General features: G+C 46.6%; 2 protein-coding genes and 1 pseudogene across 2 annotated transcripts; 2 read left to right on the forward strand and 1 right to left on the reverse strand.

The window, feature by feature from the left end:
• The first annotated feature begins 526 nt into the window (after positions 1-526).
• On the forward strand, positions 527-4,086 carry LOC119269960 (scarecrow-like protein 1). The gene is made up of 4 exons (XM_037551907.1): positions 527-674; positions 1,689-3,096; positions 3,278-3,433; positions 3,546-4,086. Exons 2-4 carry the CDS (start codon positions 1,793-1,795, stop codon positions 3,742-3,744), a joined length of 1,659 nt encoding a protein of 552 aa, XP_037407804.1. The 5' UTR covers positions 527-674; positions 1,689-1,792; the 3' UTR covers positions 3,745-4,086.
• Positions 4,087-4,199: 113 nt separating this feature from the next.
• On the reverse strand, positions 4,200-8,596 carry LOC119269959 (5' exonuclease Apollo-like). Its single transcript, XM_037551906.1, has 5 exons — positions 8,344-8,596; positions 8,150-8,255; positions 6,267-6,478; positions 5,957-6,163; positions 4,200-5,652 (listed from the first exon to the last, which is right to left on the reverse strand). Exons 1-5 carry the CDS (start codon positions 8,542-8,544, stop codon positions 4,462-4,464), a joined length of 1,917 nt encoding a protein of 638 aa, XP_037407803.1. The 5' UTR covers positions 8,545-8,596; the 3' UTR covers positions 4,200-4,461.
• A 1,969-nt stretch (positions 8,597-10,565) lies between these two features.
• On the forward strand, positions 10,566-10,707 carry LOC119273843 (annotated as a pseudogene).
• Positions 10,708-20,566: the final 9,859 nt, after the last annotated feature.

Raw genomic sequence — 20,566 nt, forward strand, 5'->3', positions numbered from 1 at the left:
TGCGGGCCCTCTTATGAAATCTGCCCATTGTTGTTTCGCTCGGCGGCATGGGCCCCGCTCCCGATAGTCGTCGATCCTATCCCGGCATAGCCGATATCAAAACCCTAGGTTTGACGTTTCCTACACGTCGACTGGGGGTAGGTGATTGATGTACCCGTCGATAGCAAGGCGTGAGTGTTGACTTCACGATCCGCGGTGACAAACTTTCCGTGGAATGCATCCATGCTAATCAACGCACACGAAATCAGACGCTTGAAAACATTTGCAATGGCACGCACGTTGACCTCCTATCTCACGGGTATAACCGCGATGGACGGAGGCGTGGAGAGCTGCCTCGCCAAAGTCGCGCGTCCAAAGCCCGTGCGACCGAAAACACGACGCCGCCTGTTCTCCGTGGGCGGCGCAGAGGATCCCGGGGGGAGCCGCCGGTCGTCGCACAGACCGCGTCCCACCGTATGACATCTCGGACTTTGGCGCCCCCACTCCCTATCCCCGAACCAACCAACCCACCCACCCAACCCCCAACCCCAACCCATTCCTTTCCTTCTTCCCATCCTCTTCCTCCTCCCCCGCTCCCCCTCCCGCTCCATCTCCTTCCATTCCCGTCCCGCCTCCCGCCCTCTCCGTCCGGTCTCCGCTTCCCTGCTCGCGCCGCCCGGCCGGCTAATCACCCCGTGAGTACTTCCCGCCGCCTCCTTGTCTGTCTCCAATCAAGGCCGTTGCTGTTTGCTGCTGCTCTTCCGATTTCTTGCCCGCGCGCGCGTCCTTGTCCCTTTCGGGATATTCTTGGGGCCGTTTCGTCTGGTCGGAGTTCTTGATTGGTATGTTCATGCCTGCGCTATTTGGAAGGCCTCGTCGCGTAGGGTCAAGCTATGGTTCTTCGGGTTGCGTGCAGAGCCGGCCTGCTTGGGCCCTCGGGTGCCATGCTGCCATGGTGATGTTCAGAGGGGAAGGGGAACACCTTATTTGATCTTTGATGCATAGTTCATGATTTTTTTTTGCCAATTGGCATCTCATGTCCTCTGATAAGAATGAATACTTCCAATATTTGTGGGTTTTTGTGCATCTCAAATTCTCAATAGATTTGAGCAGTTTCCTGGTTCAGGCTTCAGTACTTGCAGATTTATCTTCTTCTTTCTCGAGCATAGCATGTTATTTAGGATTTTTCACACCAAAAAAACGTTTGTGGTGCGAATGAGCTGTGCTTGGCTGATATTTTGTCTCCGCGTTTCTTGTGTATTAAGTCTTAACATTATACTAAATTTATAAATCAGCTACTTGTAGATGTGATTATTCTCGCCTAGTATTCTTTAAGACCTGGCAATCGGTGGTCAAGTCTTCGTTGCAAGTTAGGCAGTATTTTTCTGGCATTTAGTGGTCTACCATGTCCAGCGAGCTACTCCACTTGCTAGCTGCTAAATGTTCTATAAAAAATAATTTGCAACATGCTGTACAGAATTCCAGCTCCATCAGTTAACTAGTGAGTCTGATTGGATTACTTGTTAGGTACGAGACTATGACCTTAGTTTGTAGTACAAGTTAGGTATATGAACAGGGAATCTACTAGACTGAAAAAACAACAGCAACATCATCAAATGGCATCCTGTATTCCTGTTAACAAGTAGCGCTATGTATTTCAGCTCATTGTTATTTAGAGAGGCTGCTGATCCTTCCTTGTCTTATTGTAGGCATCAAAGAAAATTGCATTGGGTTTGGATTTAATCTGAGGTTCTGAAGAAAGAAGGCCTCAGGATATTTAGCTTGGCAGGCCCGGAGGTGCTTGAGAGGAGCTATGTCTTTTGTCGGGCGAGTAGACCCGTCAACGACATACGCGGATAATATTTATGTACATAAATTTGGCGCACCCAACTCAAACTTTGCTGCAAGAAGATTTGGCTCTGACACGCAGTTGTTCCGTTATGGCCCTGAACCATTCAATTCCGAGGACTATGGACATATGGGTTTCCCTGAAGCACCATCTGCTGCATTCCAGAGCTCCTTTTACAACCAGCAAGCTTCACTAACACCCTGCTCTGATGCAGCAAAAGACTCACCGGTGTGCTCCAATATCTCTCAACAGAACTCCCAGTCTATATCAGATAATCAGAGTTCTGGACTTGAAGTAGAGTTCGATGATGAGATCAGGCTGAAGCTTCAAGAGCTGGAGCATGCTTTACTTGATGATGGAGATGACATCTTGTTCGAAGTTTCCCAGGCGGGTTGCATCAGTGATGAATGGGCCGATCCCATGAAGGATGTCTTGCTTGCAAATTCTCCGAAAGAATCAGAATCAAGCATTAGTTGTGCAGGCAGCAACAGCGGAGAAGCACGGACCCCAAAGCAGTTGCTCTTTGACTGTGCTACGGCATTAGCTGAATATAATGTAGATGAAGCACAGGCAATCATAACGGACCTCCGGCAGATGGTCTCAATCCAAGGGGACCCTTCTCACAGGATTGCAGCTTATCTAGTGGAGGGCCTTGCTGCAAGGATAGTAGCTTCAGGGACAGGCATCTACAAGGCATTGACATGCAAGGACCCTCCAACTCTGTATCAGCTGTCAGCAATGCAAATCCTCTTTGAGATCTGTCCATGCTATCGATTTGGTTTCATGGCTGCTAATTATGCCATACTTGAAGCCTGCAAAGGCGAAGAAAGGATGCATATTATAGACTTTGACATCAACCAAGGCAGCCAGTATATTACACTGATGCAGTTTATGAAAGATGATGCCAACAAACCACGCCATTTGAGAATAACTGGTGTGGATGATCACGAGACAGTACAGAGGACTGTTGGAGGTCTGAAGGTCATTGGGCAACGCCTGGAGAAGCTTGCGGAGGACTGCGGAATATCTTTTGAGTTCAGGGCAGTGGGTGCTGACATCGGGGATGTCACACCTGCAATGCTAGATTGCCGTCCCGGGGAAGCACTAGTTGTGAATTTTGCATTCCAGCTGCACCACCTTCCTGATGAAAGTGTTTCGATCATGAACGAACGGGATCAGCTCCTTCGTATGGTGAAGGGCCTTCAACCAAAGCTTGTGACCCTGGTTGAGCAGGATGCTAATACTAATACTGCTCCATTTCAGACAAGGTTGGTTATCTCATTATCCAATTCTATTGCGGCAGTAATTACGGTTTTTTTTGGATTGTATAGTTTTTCCGAATCCTTTGTAGATAGTAACTATTTCTTCGTAGATTCTGTGTATCGACTCTTGTGCTTCTCTTCCCACTGCTGAGCCCCTAAAAATACCTGAAACATCTGACTTTCACAGGTTCCGTGAGGTCTATGACTACTACTCCGCTCTTTTCGATTCACTGGACGCAACACTTCCAAGGGAAAGTCCAGATAGAATGAATGTGGAAAGGCAATGCCTTGCACGGGAAATTGTGAACATCTTGGCTTGCGAAGGCCCTGATCGCGTGGAGAGGTAATTCCCAGTGCTTCTCTCCACTCATAAGCCATGCAAATTATTCCCGTTTTTCCAAACTATGCATACTGCAAACTCCATGTAGCTGACAGTGTAGTTGTTTATGCTCCAGGTACGAAGTTGCCGGAAAATGGAGGGCGAGAATGACGATGGCTGGATTCGCACCGTGCCCATTTAGCAGCAACGTCATCGGAGGAATAAGATCGCTGCTGAGCTCGTACTGCGACAGGTACAAGTTCGAGGAGGACCATGGGGGACTTCACTTCGGCTGGGGAGAGAAAACGCTCATCGTCGCCTCCGCATGGCAATAGATCGAGCTCGCTGACTTGGGTTGCATTAGCACTGCTGTATTTTAGGAGCTTCTGGTGCAGAGGTTGTAAAAAGGGTGTGGACCACGGAGGAGTTCTTGGCTGATCTTATCTAATTTTAGGAGTCTGCTTGTCAGAATAATTGAGTTTGGCAGATCGCCCGGGTGAACCATGTTGTGCTGCTGCAGCAACTGGTTGTGTTGTCGTATTCTGGGATAGAATCATGACATGTCGACTCTGCTCCATGTATAAATCTATTTATGTTGCTAGAACATACTCCTAAGTACAATGATGTGTCTGTTTGGGAACTAGAACATGCAGTAATATATACACAGTTTGGCCACAGGTTTCTGTCTATCGATACAATCATGTAAATACTTGCAAAAGTCCACCCAGATTTTTCTTATAACCAATAGAGTAGTTGGCAGCAGTTTGGCCACAGGCTTCTACCAAAAAAATGGTAGAAGAAAAACCTTTATTTATCTCACAGAGTAATCTTGTGAAATTACAACAGCTTGATGTACAACATAACATTTCAAAACCCATATATCAAATACAAACACACATATGCTCTCCAGATATATTCGTTGAAGTAATTTAGTTGGCAACACTATAATCTCAAGAATCTGAATACTTCACGGTCCATATTTGTCTATATTTGTCGTATGTGCTATAAAATATATCTCATATTGAAGGCAAGGTATAAGCTCGATCTTATCTTCAAGGTAGGCTGTGCCGTGAATTCAACAAGCTATAATCAGAGCCAGGTCGCCTTTTGACCCGTTTAGTGGATTCCAAAAGTCCAACAAGAGACGGGAGAGGATGCGGGACAGGGACATTCCTCGATCTGTACAGCCTCTTCAGACTTGCATGCAAAGATTTCGATGATCCAATGACACACAGGTGGTCCGTTTGACATTCTGTTACTTCTGCATTTCTGACCATGCGAAGGCTTGAACTTTCCGTAGTGCTTATAGATATTGGCTCTATTATAATGTCAGACTTTTCTGGTTGATCAGACACTACTGATATATTGTGTTCAACAGTAGGCAAAGGTTGAACTGCAAATGCTTCTGGTATGGTTGGGGGTGGTGCTTTACACTGAGAGGAAGGGGCCACATCTCCAGCTTCGGCACACTGACAGGAGGGGGCCACATCTCCAGCTTCCCCACAATCTTGTTGGGAAGCTGGGGCTTGCTTTGTGATCAAATCCATACCAGAATATGTTTCAACATTTTGGCTGCTATCATGAAGCAAATCTTCCGGTGCACAAAATCTGGTTTGTTCAGCTGCAGCAATGTACTGGTGGCACAACTCTTCTTTCATTATGTCAATCGCTTGAGAACCAAATCTTGCTCTTCCAAACAATGTAATATCTGGTTCTTCAACTGGAGGGGATGGCACAAATTGCAGTTCAAGTGTGCTGACATCAAAATCTGTGCATTCTTCACTGGCAGAAGTTGGATGATCATCATCAACAAAAGTTGAGAGAACTTCATCTGGCTGCGTGCAAGAAGCAAGCACCGATGAGGGCGAGGTTACTGACTTTTGAAGAGGATCCCTGAATATCTTCCACAATGGATCATTAGTTGTCAAGCGAGTCTTGAAACAATGTTTCTTCACATAGCTCAGCTCCATGGCAAAGCATGGGGGAGTTGTTGAGATGACCCATTGAGGTTGAAGAAGTTGCATCGCCTGCTCCAACTCGTCCCGAGAAGAGTGAATGGAGAAACAGACATGCCAGATCCCAAAATCATCCTGCTGAGCTTCTGTTAGGCTGGGTTTCTGGTTTCGACCACAGGCATACCACTGCGTTGAGGGGCGGATGAATAAAGGCTCCGGCTGAAGACTAGCCCTTGCCCCTTCAAGCTTTTTACTTGCATTATCATACAAATGGTGGAATCCAACTATCTGTGGAAATAAAAATGGTTAAAGCCAAGATAGTAGAAAGAAAAAAGTACCTACTTTACATGCAATATACATCAGACGAATTGGTTGAATCCAACTATCTGTTGAGTTAACAGAGTTAGAGCTAACAAAGTAAAAAAAGAAAGAAAAGAAGTACTCTGTGACTACACATAAGAACAGTGACACGAATTAATCATTTTACTACTCAAAATTGGTTACAGAATTCGCATTATTGTTTTCAATAACAGCTTTAGACAGGTTAGCGGTATGTGAATTAAAACAGAATGAATGTCATCGAGTAACACACCTGAAAGCGACAAGATGGATCATCAGTGATGATCTCAGGGGCTGTGAGTGACAGCGCTTTAAAACAATCTGAATTCCTTCTCGTGTCAACATAAATTTTCGATCCAAACGTCCTGGACACCTCAACTAGGATCTCTTCGTGACCAAGAAGGTCACAAGCAAGATATACAAAAGGTGCATCCGGATGCTTCCATATACAAGCTATAACCTGCATTTACTGAATCATTTCAAAATGGTGACTTCCCCGTTGTCATAACTACAGCCCCCCAGGCAATGACAAGCACATTTAAAATCTCAGAGCAGAGGATAACCTGCTGGATTGCCAACTCCTTGCTTGGTAGTTTGAGGAAGCATTTGGAAAATGTGCAGTCCAGGAACACGAAGTCTAAACGACAAACATTGTCTTTCCCTTTCTTTGCTATGTATTTCAGTGGCAAGTTCTGAGCACAATCTGGTGTCAGTCGGCAGTCACCCGTGTGCAGTATGCTACCGAATTCACCCTCAAACAAGAACATAACTGCCCCTGAAATCAGAGGGAACGGCAACAGTTAGTGCCAAAGGCCAAATTCCCAATTTCCAGGGCGCATTTTATGATATCACTAATATAGCAAAACATATGCTCGAGCTTGGGTTAAGGAAACTTGATTAGAGGTGTTGTGCCAAATCTGGTAACATGAGTTCTAGCCATGCTTCCATGTACTGATGACACAGTGTTTCTGTTCGAGGTTGAATTATCTGGTTTAAAAATGTTCACAAGAGTGAAATATGTTGTCTGGGAGAATCTAATCAGGACAGGGAACAGTATATGGAATTTTTACTTGTGTGGAGGCAGTTCTGACTATGAAATATCTAGGGGGTCCCCTACTCAAGAAAAGACAACACATGGTAACTGGAAGAGAAATAAATAAAAGGTAGAGGGTAAACTGGGCACATCGCAGAGGAAGTTTCTCTCCAATGAAGGGGAAATTATAACTGCTTAGATCATGTCTACATTTGAATTATCTAATTTTTTTTCAAGATAGAAACTGTTGTGGCAAGACAGGAAGGGGGGACGGAAATATCAGCTGGTAAATTGTAATGTTGGAGATAATATCATTTTTGTGTGCATTGTTCCATCGTTAGACATGCCTGGGGTGCACCAAAATGTGCTTTGGATATTGACATTGAGATAAAGTTTAGTAGCAAATTTATATGGTTGGGTGCTAAATTTGCAAGGGTCTCACAGGGGGCGCTTAGCTGTAGGGTAGCTGCTCTCATTTCGTTGATTGGGACATATCGTAATGCAGCTTGCTTTCGTAATGTGTTTCCTTATGACCCAACTAGTCTTGTAGCGAAAACGGCTCATTGGTTGAACTTTTACTCTGGATTACATAAAGGCATAAAGCAGGTGTGCGCTCAATGCAGCGCCGAGGGGCAAGCTTATTTCTGCAAATGGCATCTCAGTTCTTCAATCGGAGGCGGGGGTCAGCGCTGATGGCTGCCGAGGAATGCCGTAACTGAGTGTTTCTGGTGAGCGTCAGGCAGCTGGGAATTGTCGGCCGTGGTCCGTGGAGACACTCTGAGGCAAACGCTTTGCATCTGCATCTCGTTTTTGTGGTGCTCTTTTGGCCCAGCTATTATGCTACTGTTGTGCGTCTAAAAACGTTGAAAGCCTGCTTAGATCTCCCAGTAGCTGCCAGGGGCGATGCTACACCGGGATGGGCTAGCTTGATGATGTGGTGTTTCATTTTGCATTTCAGAACTTGGGAGCTGACTGTTTATCAGTTTCAGAAATGAAAGCAGGATTGATTTATGCACTAGCAACTAGCAAGTTCAATCATAGGTTCGATGCATTTCAGATCTTGGGAGCTGACTGATCATCAGTTTCAGAGATGAAAGCATGATTGATTTATGCACTAGCAAGTCCAATCTTAGGTACGATGCATTTCAGAACTTGGGAGCTGTCTGTTCATCAGTTTCAGAAATGAAAGCAGGATTGATATATGCACTAGCAACTTCAATCTTAGGTACGCATTTCAGAAATTGACACCTGACTGTTTATCAGTTTCAGAAATGAAAGCAGGATTGATTTATGCACTACCAAGCTCAATCTTAGGTACGGCGCATTTGGAGTAGTAGGATTGATCTATGCACTAGCAAGTTCAATCATAAAGACTGCTGTAACAAGATAAGCAGAGCAAGCAAGGAGCGTTACCAGGGCAGTGGTTGGCATCGTACGCGGTGACGGAGAAGGCGCCAGCGGGGTCGTCCACCTTGAACGTCCTCCCCACCTCGACCTCCACAAACTCCCCTTGGTCCAGCTGCAACACGACCGCACCGCGCGAGAAATCTCAATTCACCGGAAATTCACCGCGGCTCTCTGGGAGAGGGTATCACAGGCTAAGGTACCTGGGGGAAGTGGCGGAGGGCGAGGGACAAGGTGAGGCGGGTGGCGTAGAGGGCGCCCCCTCCTCCTCCGGGGCCGGCCCCGGCGGCGCCGACGAGGTGGTCCCGGTGCGCGTGGGTGAGGAAGCGGTGGCGCCGGCGGCGGGAGGAGGGGCCCCACGTGTCCACGGCGAAGGGGAGCCCCCGCGGCATCTCTATCGGCATCCTCCCCGGAACTTTGTGAAATTGCGGCCGGGCCCTCCTCCGCTTCCTCGGGAGCGCGCCGCTTCGTTGGGAGTTGGTTGGGTCGGTTTTATATTCCTCGAATGGGAAGAGTGGCTCCTTCCTCAGGAAGGAAGAGAAATGGGTTTGTGGATTCGGGCTCTCACTTCAGTTTAGTGGCCGGACCGAGGCCCAGAACCCGCTAACTTGCCGCCTTTGGTACGTTCGTAAGTTGGCTGGCACTGGCAGGTGGGCCCACATGTCAGTGCTCTCCTTTGCCCACCAGGGATTGGGCCTTCCCATTCTGCTTCCTCTGAGCCTAACAACTAACTACTCTGACCTCAAAAAAACAACAACTAACTACTCTGTAATTTCAAAGTAAAAAAAAACCATTGCAATTTCAAAGTTCAAAAAAAAAAAAACCAGCACAATGGAATGGATGTAATTGTATGGATGCGGCTATTCTGCACCCGGGCTCAGATGAGGCCGGATGTGAACAGTGAAAACGTTTGAAATAGCAAAAAAATGTAAATTATTCCGTGATGCAAGATGCTTATGTGTGTGTTGTCCGTGCAAAATTTGGTGAAGTTTGGGTATTCGAGGAGCTCGTGATGAAAAAGATAAATTTCGGGTGTCTGAGAAACTTTTGAAAATAACACTGCTCACATCTGATTTTGACTTTTTTGTCAGGAGCTCCTCGAATGTTCAAACACCCCGAAATTTTGCAGCTCCTCCAATGCCCAAACACCCGAATTTTTGCATGAACATCATGCCTTTGAGGATTCTGCACCCAAAAAAAGTCGGTTTTTTATTATTATTTTTCCGGGTGTAGATGAGCCCGGGCAAACAAGCTGAATTTTCATCTTAAAGCATCTTCTGAGATTCTGAAATTATGGGATGGAAGTACAAGCGTCCTGTACTGCGCACAAAAACAGAGCTGAAGAAGAAAGCCAAACAATGCACACTTGCAGATAGAACATGAGATTTTTGGAGTACTCTGTCTCATAGCTCCCCCTTTGGTTCCGCATCAGCTTGTGGCTGGCAAATTTACGTACGTACAAAGTCATCAAGAAACAAAATCAACCAGGCAGATACCGACAGTCAAAATGACAGCATTGGACGGCAAAACACATCCAGACCGCACGGTCCGGACGGATGCGAGTGGTTTAAGAGTCTGCCTTGAAGATGTTGGTTTGTTTATGAGATGAAAGCAAAAGTTTGTTGGGTTTGTTTCCAGGGGGCAGTGTTAGAAAGAGTCATGTACAAGGTATACGGTATTGTAAACCGTATACCGTAGAGAGGTAGGTAGACTGCGTGCGTTGTAATCTAGGTGGTTAGGTAGTTAGGGTTTATCCTTATCTCTTGTATAGTTTTCTTGAGGATCAATCCACAACCTAACTGCCGCATGATGTAATCTGCATTGCCTATATAACACCTACGTGTCTCTGCTCAAGGGCATACGCTTCCATGCAATCTTTCATGGTATCAGAGCCTAGTTCCTCTACCGCATCCAAACCTAGCAGCTCGCATCAAACCTAGTAGCCATGGCCAGCTCTAGCTCCGCCGCCGCCGCCGCTCCATATGCCCTCATTCCCATCGCTGAAAAGCTCCACCGCGGCAACTACCTAGTGTGGCGCGCACAGGCCTTAGCTACCATCCGCGGAGCCTGACTGATCGACCACCTCAACCCCGATCACCTGTTCTCGGAACCCAAGCTTGTCGACAAGGACGGCAAGCCCACAGATGTGCCGAATCCGGAACATCTCACCGCGTTGGCGCAAGACTCCCAGGTGCTCAGCTTCATCCTCAATTCAATCTCTGCTCCTGTGATGATCCAAGTCGCCCACTGCACCAAGGCCGCCGCGGCATGGACCGCGATCAGAGAGATGTTTCTCTCCCAGACGCAGGCCAACATCGTCAACACGCGGATCACCCTCTCCACCACCAAAAAGGGCACCGCGACCATCGCCGAGTACATCGGGCGCATGAAAGCGCTAGGCGACGAGATGGCTTCAGCAGGGAAGCCGCTCGACGATGACGACATGGTCTCCTACATCCTCGCCGGACTCGACTTCGACTACATCTCCTTCGTCTCGTCCATCTGCGCTGCGAGGACTGAGCCCATCAAGGTAGCTGAACTTTATTCTCAGCTGATTGGTTTTGAAAAGCGTCTTGCCATGTTTGAAGGGGGAAATCAGTACTCTCAATCCTCGGCCAACGCCGTGTCTCGTGGCCGTGGTGGTTTTGGTCGCGGAGGCGGCCGTGGAGGCCGTGGAAACGGAGGAGGCCATGGCAATGGAGGCCGTGGCAATGGAGGCGGTGGCCGCGGCAATGGAGGCCGTGGCAACGGCAATGGAGGAGGCAACGATCTCCCTGAGGTTGTTTGCCAGATTTGCAAGAAGCCAAACCACACCGTCGTCGAGTGCTACCGCCGCTTCGACATCTCCTTCACCAAGAATGAGAAAAGTGCAGGCTCGGCCACCACCTCGTCCTATGGAGTGGACACAAACTGGTACCTGGACACGGGGGCCACGGACCACATCACCAGCGAGCTCGACAAGTTGACCGTCCGCAATAAGTACAACGGCAACGAGCAAGTCCATACTGCAAACGGGGAAGGTATGGAAATTTGTCATATTGGTCAATCCACTGTTCAAACCCCCACTCGTGATCTTCATCTCAAAAATATATTGCATGTACCCGGTGCCACCAAAAATCTTATCTCAGCTCATCGTTTATCCACTGACAACAATACCTTTCTTGAAATTCACCCACGTTTATTTTTCGTTAAGGAACAGGGAACGAGGAGAACCCTTCTCCAAGGCAGGTGTAAACGTGGTCTTTACCCCCTATCATCGGCTCCGGTGACCTCCAGCAAACAGGCGTTTGGTGTCAATAAAGTGTCCATGGACAGGTGGCACAGTCGGCTAGGGCATCCTTCATCAACCATAGTTCGTCATGTCCTTAGCCACAACAACATTCCTTTTTCAAGTAGTGAGTTGAATAAAGAAGGTGTTTGTGACGCTTGTCAATTAGGCAAGAGCCACCAACTACCGTATCCTAGTTCGATCAGTGTATCTAAAGCTCCTTTAGAGCAAATTTTCTTTGATGTATGGGGGCCTGCCCGTGATTCTATCAATAGGAAAAACTATTATGTGTCCTTCATTGATGATTATAGCAAATTCACATGGATCTATCTTCTTAAGCATAAGTCTGAAGTCTTCAAAATCTTTCATGAATTTCAAGCATTAGTTGAAAGGTTGTTCAATAGGAAAATTATCACCATGCAAACTGACTGGGGTGGCGAATATGAACGTTTAAATTCCTTCTTTCGCCAACTAGGAATCACCCACCATGTCTCCTGTCCTCATGCTCATCAGCAGAACGGATCAGCTGAAAGAAAACATCGTCACATTGTCGACGTGGGTCTTTCTCTCTTGGCTCATGCCTCCATGCCTTTAAAATTTTGGGATGAGGCTTTTCTCTCTGCCACATATCTCATAAATCGCACCCCTAGTAAAGTGATCAACTATGAAACCCCCCTGGGTCGTCTGTTTCATGAACAACCAAACTATCATTCCCTTCGAGTTTTTGGATGTGCTTGTTGGCCAAACCTCCGTCCCTATAATTCCAAAAAATTAGAATTTCGATCCAAACAATGTGTTTTTCTCGGATACAACAATCTTCACAAAGGTTTTAAATGCCTTGATGTTGCTGTTGGCCGAGTCTACATATCTAGGGATGTCATCTTCGATGAGACGGTTTTTCCTTTCAAGGCCTTAAACCCTAATGCAGGCACTCCCCTTCGATCTGAGATCTTATTGCTACCTGAAACTACCCTGTCTGAGCCTATTGATCATGGGGGTGAACGAGTGCTTGATCAACATGCAAATTTTCCTGCTAATTCAGGTGAAAATCTGAAGGAAATATGCCCTAGAGGCAATAATAAAGTTATTATTTATTTCCTTATATCATGATAAATGTTTATTATTCATGCTAGAATTGTATTAACCGGAAACATAATACATGTGTGAATACATAGACAAACAGAGTGTCACTAGTATGCCTCTACTTGACTAGCTCGTTAATCGAAGATGGTTATGTTTCCTAACCATAAACAAAAGAGTTGTTATTTGATTAACGGGATCACATCATTAGGTGAATGATCTGATTGACATGACCCATTCCATTAGCTTAGCACCCGATCGTTTAGTATGTTGCTATTGCTTTCTTCATGACTTATACATGTTCCTATGACTATGAGATTATGCAACTCCCGTTTGCCGGAGGAACACTTTGTGTGCTACCAAGCGTCACAACGTAACTGGGTGATTATAAAGGTGCTCTACAGGTGTCTCCAAAGGTACATGTTGGGTTGGCGTATTTCGAGATTAGGATTTGTCACTCCGATTGTCGGAGAGGTATCTCTGGGCCCTCTCGGTAATGCACATCACATAAGCCTTGCAAGCATTGCAACTAATGAGTTAGTTGTGAGATGATGTATTACGGAACGAGTAAAGAGACTTGCCGGTAACGAGATTGAACTAGGTATTGAGATACCGACGATCGAATCTCGGGCAAGTAACATACTGATGACAAAGGGAACCACGTATGTTGTTATGCGGTCTGACCGATAAAGATCTTCGTAGAATATGTAGGAGCCAATATGGGCATCCAGGTCCCGCTATTGGTTATTGACCGGAGACGTGTCTCGGTCATGTCTACATTGTTCTCGAACCGTAGGGTCCGCACGCTTAAGGTTTCGATGACAGTTATATAATGAGTTCATGAGTTTTGATGTACCGAAGGAGTTCGGAGTCCCGGATGAGATCGGGGACATGACGAGGAGTCTCGAAATGGTCGAGACGTAAAAATCGATATATTGGACGACTATATTCGGACATCGGAAAGGTTCCAAGTGGTTCGGGTATTTTTCGGAGTACCGGGGAGTTACGGGAATACGGGGGAGAAGTATTGGGCCTTATTGGGCCATACGGGAAAGAGAGAGGGGCTGCCTAGGGCAGGCCGCGCGCCCCCCCAAGGCCTAGTCCGAATTGGACTAGGGGGAGGGGCTGCGCCCCCTCCTTCCTTCCCTTCTCCCTTCCCCTTCCTTGTCTCCTACTCCTACTACATGGAAGGACTCCTAGTTGGACTAGGAAAGGGGGAATCCTACTTCCGGTGGGAGTAGGACTCCCCTAGGGCGCGCCATAGAGAGGGCCGGCCCTCCCCTCCTCCACTCCTTTATATACGGGGGCAGGGGGCACCCCATAGACACACAAGTTGATCTTCGTGATCGTTCCTTAGCCGTGTGCGGTGCCCCCTTCACCATATTCCACCTCGGTCATATTGTAGCAGTGCTTAGGTGAAGCCCTGCAACAGTTGAACATCAAGATCGTCACCACACCGTCGTGCTGACGGAACTCCTCCCCGAAGCTTTGCTGGATCAGAGCCCGGGAGCGTCATCGAGCTGAACGTGTGCCAAGAACTCGGAGGTGCCGGAGTAACGGTGCTTGGATCGGTCGGATCGTGAAGACGTATGACTACATCAACCGCGTTGTGCGAACGCTTCCGTAATCGGTCTACAAGGGTACGTAGATCACACTCTCCCCTCTCGTTGCTATGCATCACCATGATCTTGCGTGTGCGTAGGAAATTTTTTGAAATTACTACGAAACCCAACAGTGGCATCCGAGCCTAGGTTTTATGTGTTGATGTTATTTGCACGAGTAGAACACAAGTGAGTTGTGGGCGATATAACTCATACTGCTTACCAGCATGTCATACTTTGGTTCGGCGGTATTGTTGGACGAAGCGGTCCGGACCGACATTACGCGTACGCTTACGCGAGACCGGTTCCCCTGACGTGCTTTGCACAAAGGTGGCTAGCGGGTGACAGTTTCTCCAACTTTAGTTGAACCGAGTGTGGCTACGCCCGGTCCTTGCCAAGGTTAAAACAGCACCAACTTGACAAACTATCGTTGTGGTTTTGATGCGTAGGTAAGATTGGTTCTTGCTTAAGTCCGTAGCAGCCACGTAAAACTTGCAACAACAAAGTAGAGGACGTCTAACTTGTTTTTGCAGGGCATGTTATGATGTGATATGGTCAAGACATGATGCTAAATTTTATTGTATGAGATGATCATGTTTTGTAACCGAGTTATCGGCAACTGGCAGGAGCCATATGGTTGTCGCTTTATTGTATGCAATGCAATCGCGCTGTAATGCTTTACTTTATCACTAAGCGGTAGCGATAGTCGTGGAAGCATGAGATTGGCGAGACGACAACGATACTACGATGGAGATCAAGGTGTCGCGCCGGTGACGATGGTGATCACGACGGTGCTTAGAGGATGGAGATCACAAGCACAAGATGATGATGGCCATATCATATCACTTATATTGATTGCATGTGATGTTTATCTTTTATGCATCTTATCTTGCTTTGATTGACGGTAGCATTTTAAGATGATCTCTCACTAATTATCAAGAAGTGTTCTCCCTGAGTATGCACCATTGCGAAAGTTCTTCGTGCTGAGACACCACGTGATGATCGGGTGTGATAGGCTCTACGTTCAAATACAACGGGTGCAAAAAAGTTGCACATGCAGAATACTCAGGTTATACTTGACGAGCCAAGCATATACAGATATGGCCTCGGAACACGGAGACCGAAAGGTCGAGCGTGAATCATATAGTAGATATGATCAACATAGTGATGTTCACCAATGAAACTACTCCATCTCACGTGATGATCGGACATGGTTTAGTTGATTTGGATCACGTAATCACTTAGAGGATTAGAGGGATGTCTATCTAAGTGGGAGTTCTTAAGTAATATGATTAATTGAACTTAAATTTTTCATGAACTTAGTCCTGGTAGTATTTTGCAAATTATGTTGTAGATCAATAGCTCGCGTTGTTGCTTCCCTGTGTTTATTTTGATATGTTCCTAGAGAAATTGTGTTGAAAGATGTTAGTAGCAATGATGCAGATTGGATCTGTGATCTGAGGTTTATCTGTTGGAAATATGCCCTAGAGGCAATAATAAAAGCATTATTATTATATTTCCTTGTTCATGATAATTGTCTTTATTCATGCTATAATTGTGTTATCCGGAAATCGTAATACATGTGTGAATAATAGACACCAACATGTCCCTAGTAAGCCTCTAGTTGACTAGCTCGTTGATTAACAGATAGTCATGGTTTCCTGACTATGGACATTGGATGTGATTGATAATGAGATCACATCATTAGAAGAATGATGTGATGGACAAGACCCAATCCTAAACATAGCACAAGATCATATAGTTCGTTTGCTAGAGTTTTCCAATGTCAAGTATCTTTTCCTTAGACCATGAGATCGTGTAACTCCCGGATACCGTAGGAGTGCTTTGGGTGTACCAAACGTCACAACGTAACTGGGTGACTATAAAGGTATACTATGGGTATCTCCGAAAGTGTCTGTTGGGTTGACACGGATCAAGACTGGGATTTGTCACTCCGTATGACGGAGAGGTATCACTGGGCCCACTCGGTAATGCATCATCATAATGAGCTCAAAGTGACCAAGTGTCTGGTCACGGGATCATGCATTACGGTACGAGTAAAGTGACTTGCCGGTAACAAGATTGAACGAGGTATTGGGATACCGACGATCGAATCTCGGGCAAGTGACATACTGATTGACGAAGGGAATTGTATACGGGGTTGCTTGAATCCTCGACATCGTGGTTCATTCGATGAGATCATCGAGGAGCATGTGGGAGCCAACATGGGTATCCAGATCCCGCTGTTGGTTATTGACCGGAGAGCGATCTCGGTCATGTCTACATGTCTCCCGAACCCGTAGGATCTACACACTTAAGGTTCGGTGACGCTAGGGTTGTAGGGATATGTATATGCAGTAACCCGAATGTTGCTCGGAGTCCCGGATGAGATCCTGGACGTCACGAGGAGTTCCGGAATGGTCTCGAGGTAAATAATTATATATAGGAAGTGCTATTTCGGCCGTCGGGACAAGTTTCGGGGTCACCGGTATTGTACCGGGACCACCGAAAGGGTCCCGGGGGTCCACCGGGTGGGGCCACCTATCCCGGAGGGCCCCATGGGCTGAAGTGGGAAGGGATCCAGCCCAAAGTGGGTTGGGGTGCCACTTCCCCTAGGGCCCATGCGCCTAGGGTGGGGAAACCCTAAAGGGGGGCGCCCCCTTGCTTGGGGGGCAAGCCCCCACCCCTTGGCCGCCCCCCCCCTAGGAGATTGCATCTCCTAGGGCTGGCGGCCCCCCCTAGGCCCCCCTATATATAGTGGGGGGGATGGAGGACCTCTTACCTTTGCCTTTGGTGCCTCCCTCTCCCTCTCCAACACATCCTCCTCCTCCATAGAGCTTGGCGAAGCCCTGCCGGAGTACTGCAACTCCATCACCACCACGCCGTCGTGCTGCTGCTGGAGCCATCTTCCTCAACCTCTCCTTTCCCCTTGCTGGATCAAGAAGGAGGAGACGTTACACTGACCGTACGTGTGTTGAACGCGGAGGTGCCGTCCGTTCGGCGCTAGGATCTCCGGTGATTTGGATCACGTCGAGTACGACTTCCTCATCCCCGTTCTTTGAACGCTTCCGCGCGTGATCTACAAAGGTATGTAGATGCAATCCAATCACTCGTTGCTAGATGAACTCCTAGATGGATCTTAGTGAAACCGTAGGAAAATTTTTGTTTTCTGCAACGTTCCCCAACAGTGGCATCATGAGCTAGGTCTATGCGTAGTTCTTTTTGCACGATAGAACACTATTTGTTGTGGGCGTAGATGTTGTCAACTTTCTTGCCGCTACTAGTCTTATTTTGCTTCAACGGTATTGTGGGATGAAGCGGCCCGGACCAACCTTACACGTACGCTTACGTGAGACCGGTTCCACCGACTGACATGCACTAGTTGCATAAGGTGGCTGGCGGGTGTCTGTCTCTCCCACTTTAGTTGGAGTGGATTTGATGAAAAGGGTCCTTATGAAGGGTAAATAGAAGTTGACAAATCACGTTGTGGCTTTCACGTAGGTAAGAAAACGTTCTTGCTAGAACCCTATTGCAGCCACGTAAAACTTGCAACAACAATTAGAGGACGTCTAACTTGTTTTTGCAGCAAGTGTTCTGTGATGTGATATGGCCAAAGTTGTGATGAATGATGAATGATATATATGTGATGTATGAGATGTTCATGCTATTGTAATAGGAATCACGACTTGCATGTCGATGAGTATGACAACCGGCAGGAGCCATAGGAGTTGTCTTTATTTTTTGTATGACCTGCGTGTCATTGAGAAACGCCATGTAAATTACTTTACTTTATTGCTAAACGCGTTAGCCATAGTAGTAGAAGTAATAGTTGGCGAGCAACTTCATGGAGACACGATGATGGAGATCATGATGATGGAGATCATGGTGTCATGCCGGTGACAAGATGATCATGGAGCCCCAAGATGGAGATCAAAGGAGCTGTGTGATATTGGCCATATCATGTCACTATTATTATTTGATTGCATGTGATGTTTATCATGTTTCTGCATCTTGTTTACTTAGAACGACGGTAGTAAATAAGATGATCCCTCATAATAATTTCAAGAAAGTGTTTCCCCTAACTGTGCACCGTTGCGACAGTTCGTTGTTTCGAAGCACCACGTGATGATCAGGTGTTAGATTCCAACGTTCACATACAACGGGTGTAAGACAGATTTACACATGCAAACACTTAGGTTGACTTGACGAGCCTAGCATGTACAGACATGGCCTCGGAACACAGAAGACCGAAAGGCCGAACATGAGTCGTATAGAAGATACGATCAACATGAAGATGTTCACCGATGTTGACTAGTCAGTCTCACGTGATGATCGGACACGGCCTAGTTAACTCGGATCATGTTATACTTAGATTACTGGAGGGATGCCTATCTAAGTGGGAGTTCATTGAATAATTTGATTAGATGAACTTAATTATCATGAACTTAGTCTAAAAATTTTACAATATGTCTTGTAGATAAAATGGCCAACGTAGTCCTCAACTTCAACGCGTTCCTAGAGAAAACCAAGCTGAAAGACGATGGCAGCAACTACACGGACTGGGTCCGGAACCTGAGGATCATCCTCATAGCTGCTAAGAAATATTATGTCCTACAAGCACCGCTAGGTGACGCACCTGTTCTCCCTGCAGAACAAGACGTTATGAACGCTTGGCAGGCACATACCGCTGACTACTCCCTTGTTCAGTGCGGCATGCTTTACAGCTTAGAGCCAGGGCTCCAAAAGCGTTTTGAGAGACACGGAGCATATGAGATGTTCGAAGAGCTGAAAATGGTTTTCCAAGCTCATGCCCGGGTCAAGAGATATCAAGTCTCCGACAAGTTCTTCAGCTGTAAGATGGAGGAAAACAGTTATGTCAGTGAGCACATACTCACTATGTCTGGATTGCATAACCACTTGACTCAGCTGGGAGTTAATCTCCCGGATGACGCGGTCATTGACAGAATCCTTCGGTCGCTTCCACCGAGCTACAAGAGCTTTGTGATGAACTTCAATATGCCGGGGATGGAAAAGACCATTCCTGAAGTATTTGCAATGCTGAAATCAGCAGAGGTAGAAGTCAAAAAGGAACATCAAGTGTTGATGGTGAATAAAACCACTAAGTTCAAGAAGGGCAAGGGTAAGAAAGCTTTCAAGAAGGACGGCAAGGGAGTTGCCGCGCCCGGCAAGCAAGCTGCCGGAAAGAAGCCAAAGAATGGACCCAAGCCCGAGACTGAGTGCTTTTATTGCACGGGAAGTGGTCACTGGAAGCGGAACTGCCCCAAATACTTAGCGGACAAGAAGGCCGGCATCACGAAAGGTATATGTGATATACATGTAATTGATGTGTACCTTACCAGTACTCGTAGTAGCTCCTGGGTATTTGATACCGATGCGGTTGCTCACATTTGTAACTCAAAACAGGAGCTGCGGAATAAGCGGAGACTGGCGAAGGACGAGGTGACGATGCGCGTCGGGAATGGTTCCAAGGTCAATGTGATCGCCGTCGGCACGCTACCTCTACATTTACCTTCGGGATTAGTTTTAAACCTTAATAATTGTTATTTAGTGCCAGCTTTGAGCATGAACATTGTATCAGGATCTCGTTTAATTCGAGATGGCTACTCATTTAAATCCGAGAATAATGGTTGTTCTATTTATATGAGAGATATGTTTTATGGTCATGCTCCGATGGTGAATGGTTTATTCTTAATGAATCTCGAGCGTAATGCTACACATGTTCATAGTGTGAGTACCAAAAGATGTAAGATTGATAATGATAGTCCCACATACTTGTGGCACTGCCGCCTTGGTCACATAGGTGTCAAACGCATGAAGAAGCTCCATGCTGATGGACTTTTATAGTCTCTTGATTACGAATCATTTGACACGTGCGAACCATGCCTCATGGGTAAAATGACCAAGACTCCGTTCTCAGGAACAATGGAGCGAGCAACCAACTTATTGGAAATCATACATACTGATGTGTGCGGTCCAATGAGTGTTGAGGCTCGCGGTGGCTATCGTTATGTTCTCACCCTCACTGATGACTTGAGTAGATATGGGTATGTCTACTTAATGAAACACAAGTCTGAGACCTTTGAAAAGTTCAAGGAATTTCAGAGTGAGGTTGAGAATCAACGTGACAGGAAAATCAAGTTCCTGCGATCAAATCGTGGAGGAGAATACTTGAGTCACGAGTTTGGCACACACTTAAGAAAATGTGGAATAGTTTCACAACTCACGCCGCCTGGAACACCTCAGCGTAATGGTGTGTCCAAACGTCGTAATCGCACTCTATTAGATATGGTGCGATCTATGATGTCTCTTACCGATTTACCGCTATCTTTTTGGGGCTATGCTTTAGAGACTGCCGCATTCACTTTAAATAGGGCTCCGTCGAAATCCGTTGAGACGACACCGTATGAATTATGGTTTGGGAAGAAACCTAAGCTGTCGTTTCTAAAAGTTTGGGGA

This window comes from Triticum dicoccoides, chromosome 3A, assembly GCF_002162155.2.
Source record: "Triticum dicoccoides isolate Atlit2015 ecotype Zavitan chromosome 3A, WEW_v2.0, whole genome shotgun sequence".
Taxonomy (NCBI): Eukaryota; Viridiplantae; Streptophyta; class Magnoliopsida; order Poales; family Poaceae; genus Triticum; species Triticum dicoccoides.

Coding starts and splice junctions, on each gene's coding strand:
- LOC119269960 (XM_037551907.1), top strand. CDS start 1,793: ATGTCTTTTGTCGGGCGAGTAGACCCGTCAACGACATACGCGGATAAT. Junction 3,097..3,277: donor ACTGCTCCATTTCAGACAAG/GTTGGTTATCTC, acceptor TGACTTTCACAG/GTTCCGTGAGGTCTATGACT. Junction 3,434..3,545: donor GGCCCTGATCGCGTGGAGAG/GTAATTCCCAGT, acceptor TTTATGCTCCAG/GTACGAAGTTGCCGGAAAAT.
- LOC119269959 (XM_037551906.1), bottom strand. CDS start 8,544: ATGCCGATAGAGATGCCGCGGGGGCTCCCCTTCGCCGTGGACACGTGG. Junction 6,479..8,149: donor CGATGCCAACCACTGCCCTG/GTAACGCTCCTT, acceptor CTCTGATTTCAG/GGGCAGTTATGTTCTTGTTT. Junction 6,164..6,266: donor AGGAGTTGGCAATCCAGCAG/GTTATCCTCTGC, acceptor CAGTAAATGCAG/GTTATAGCTTGTATATGGAA.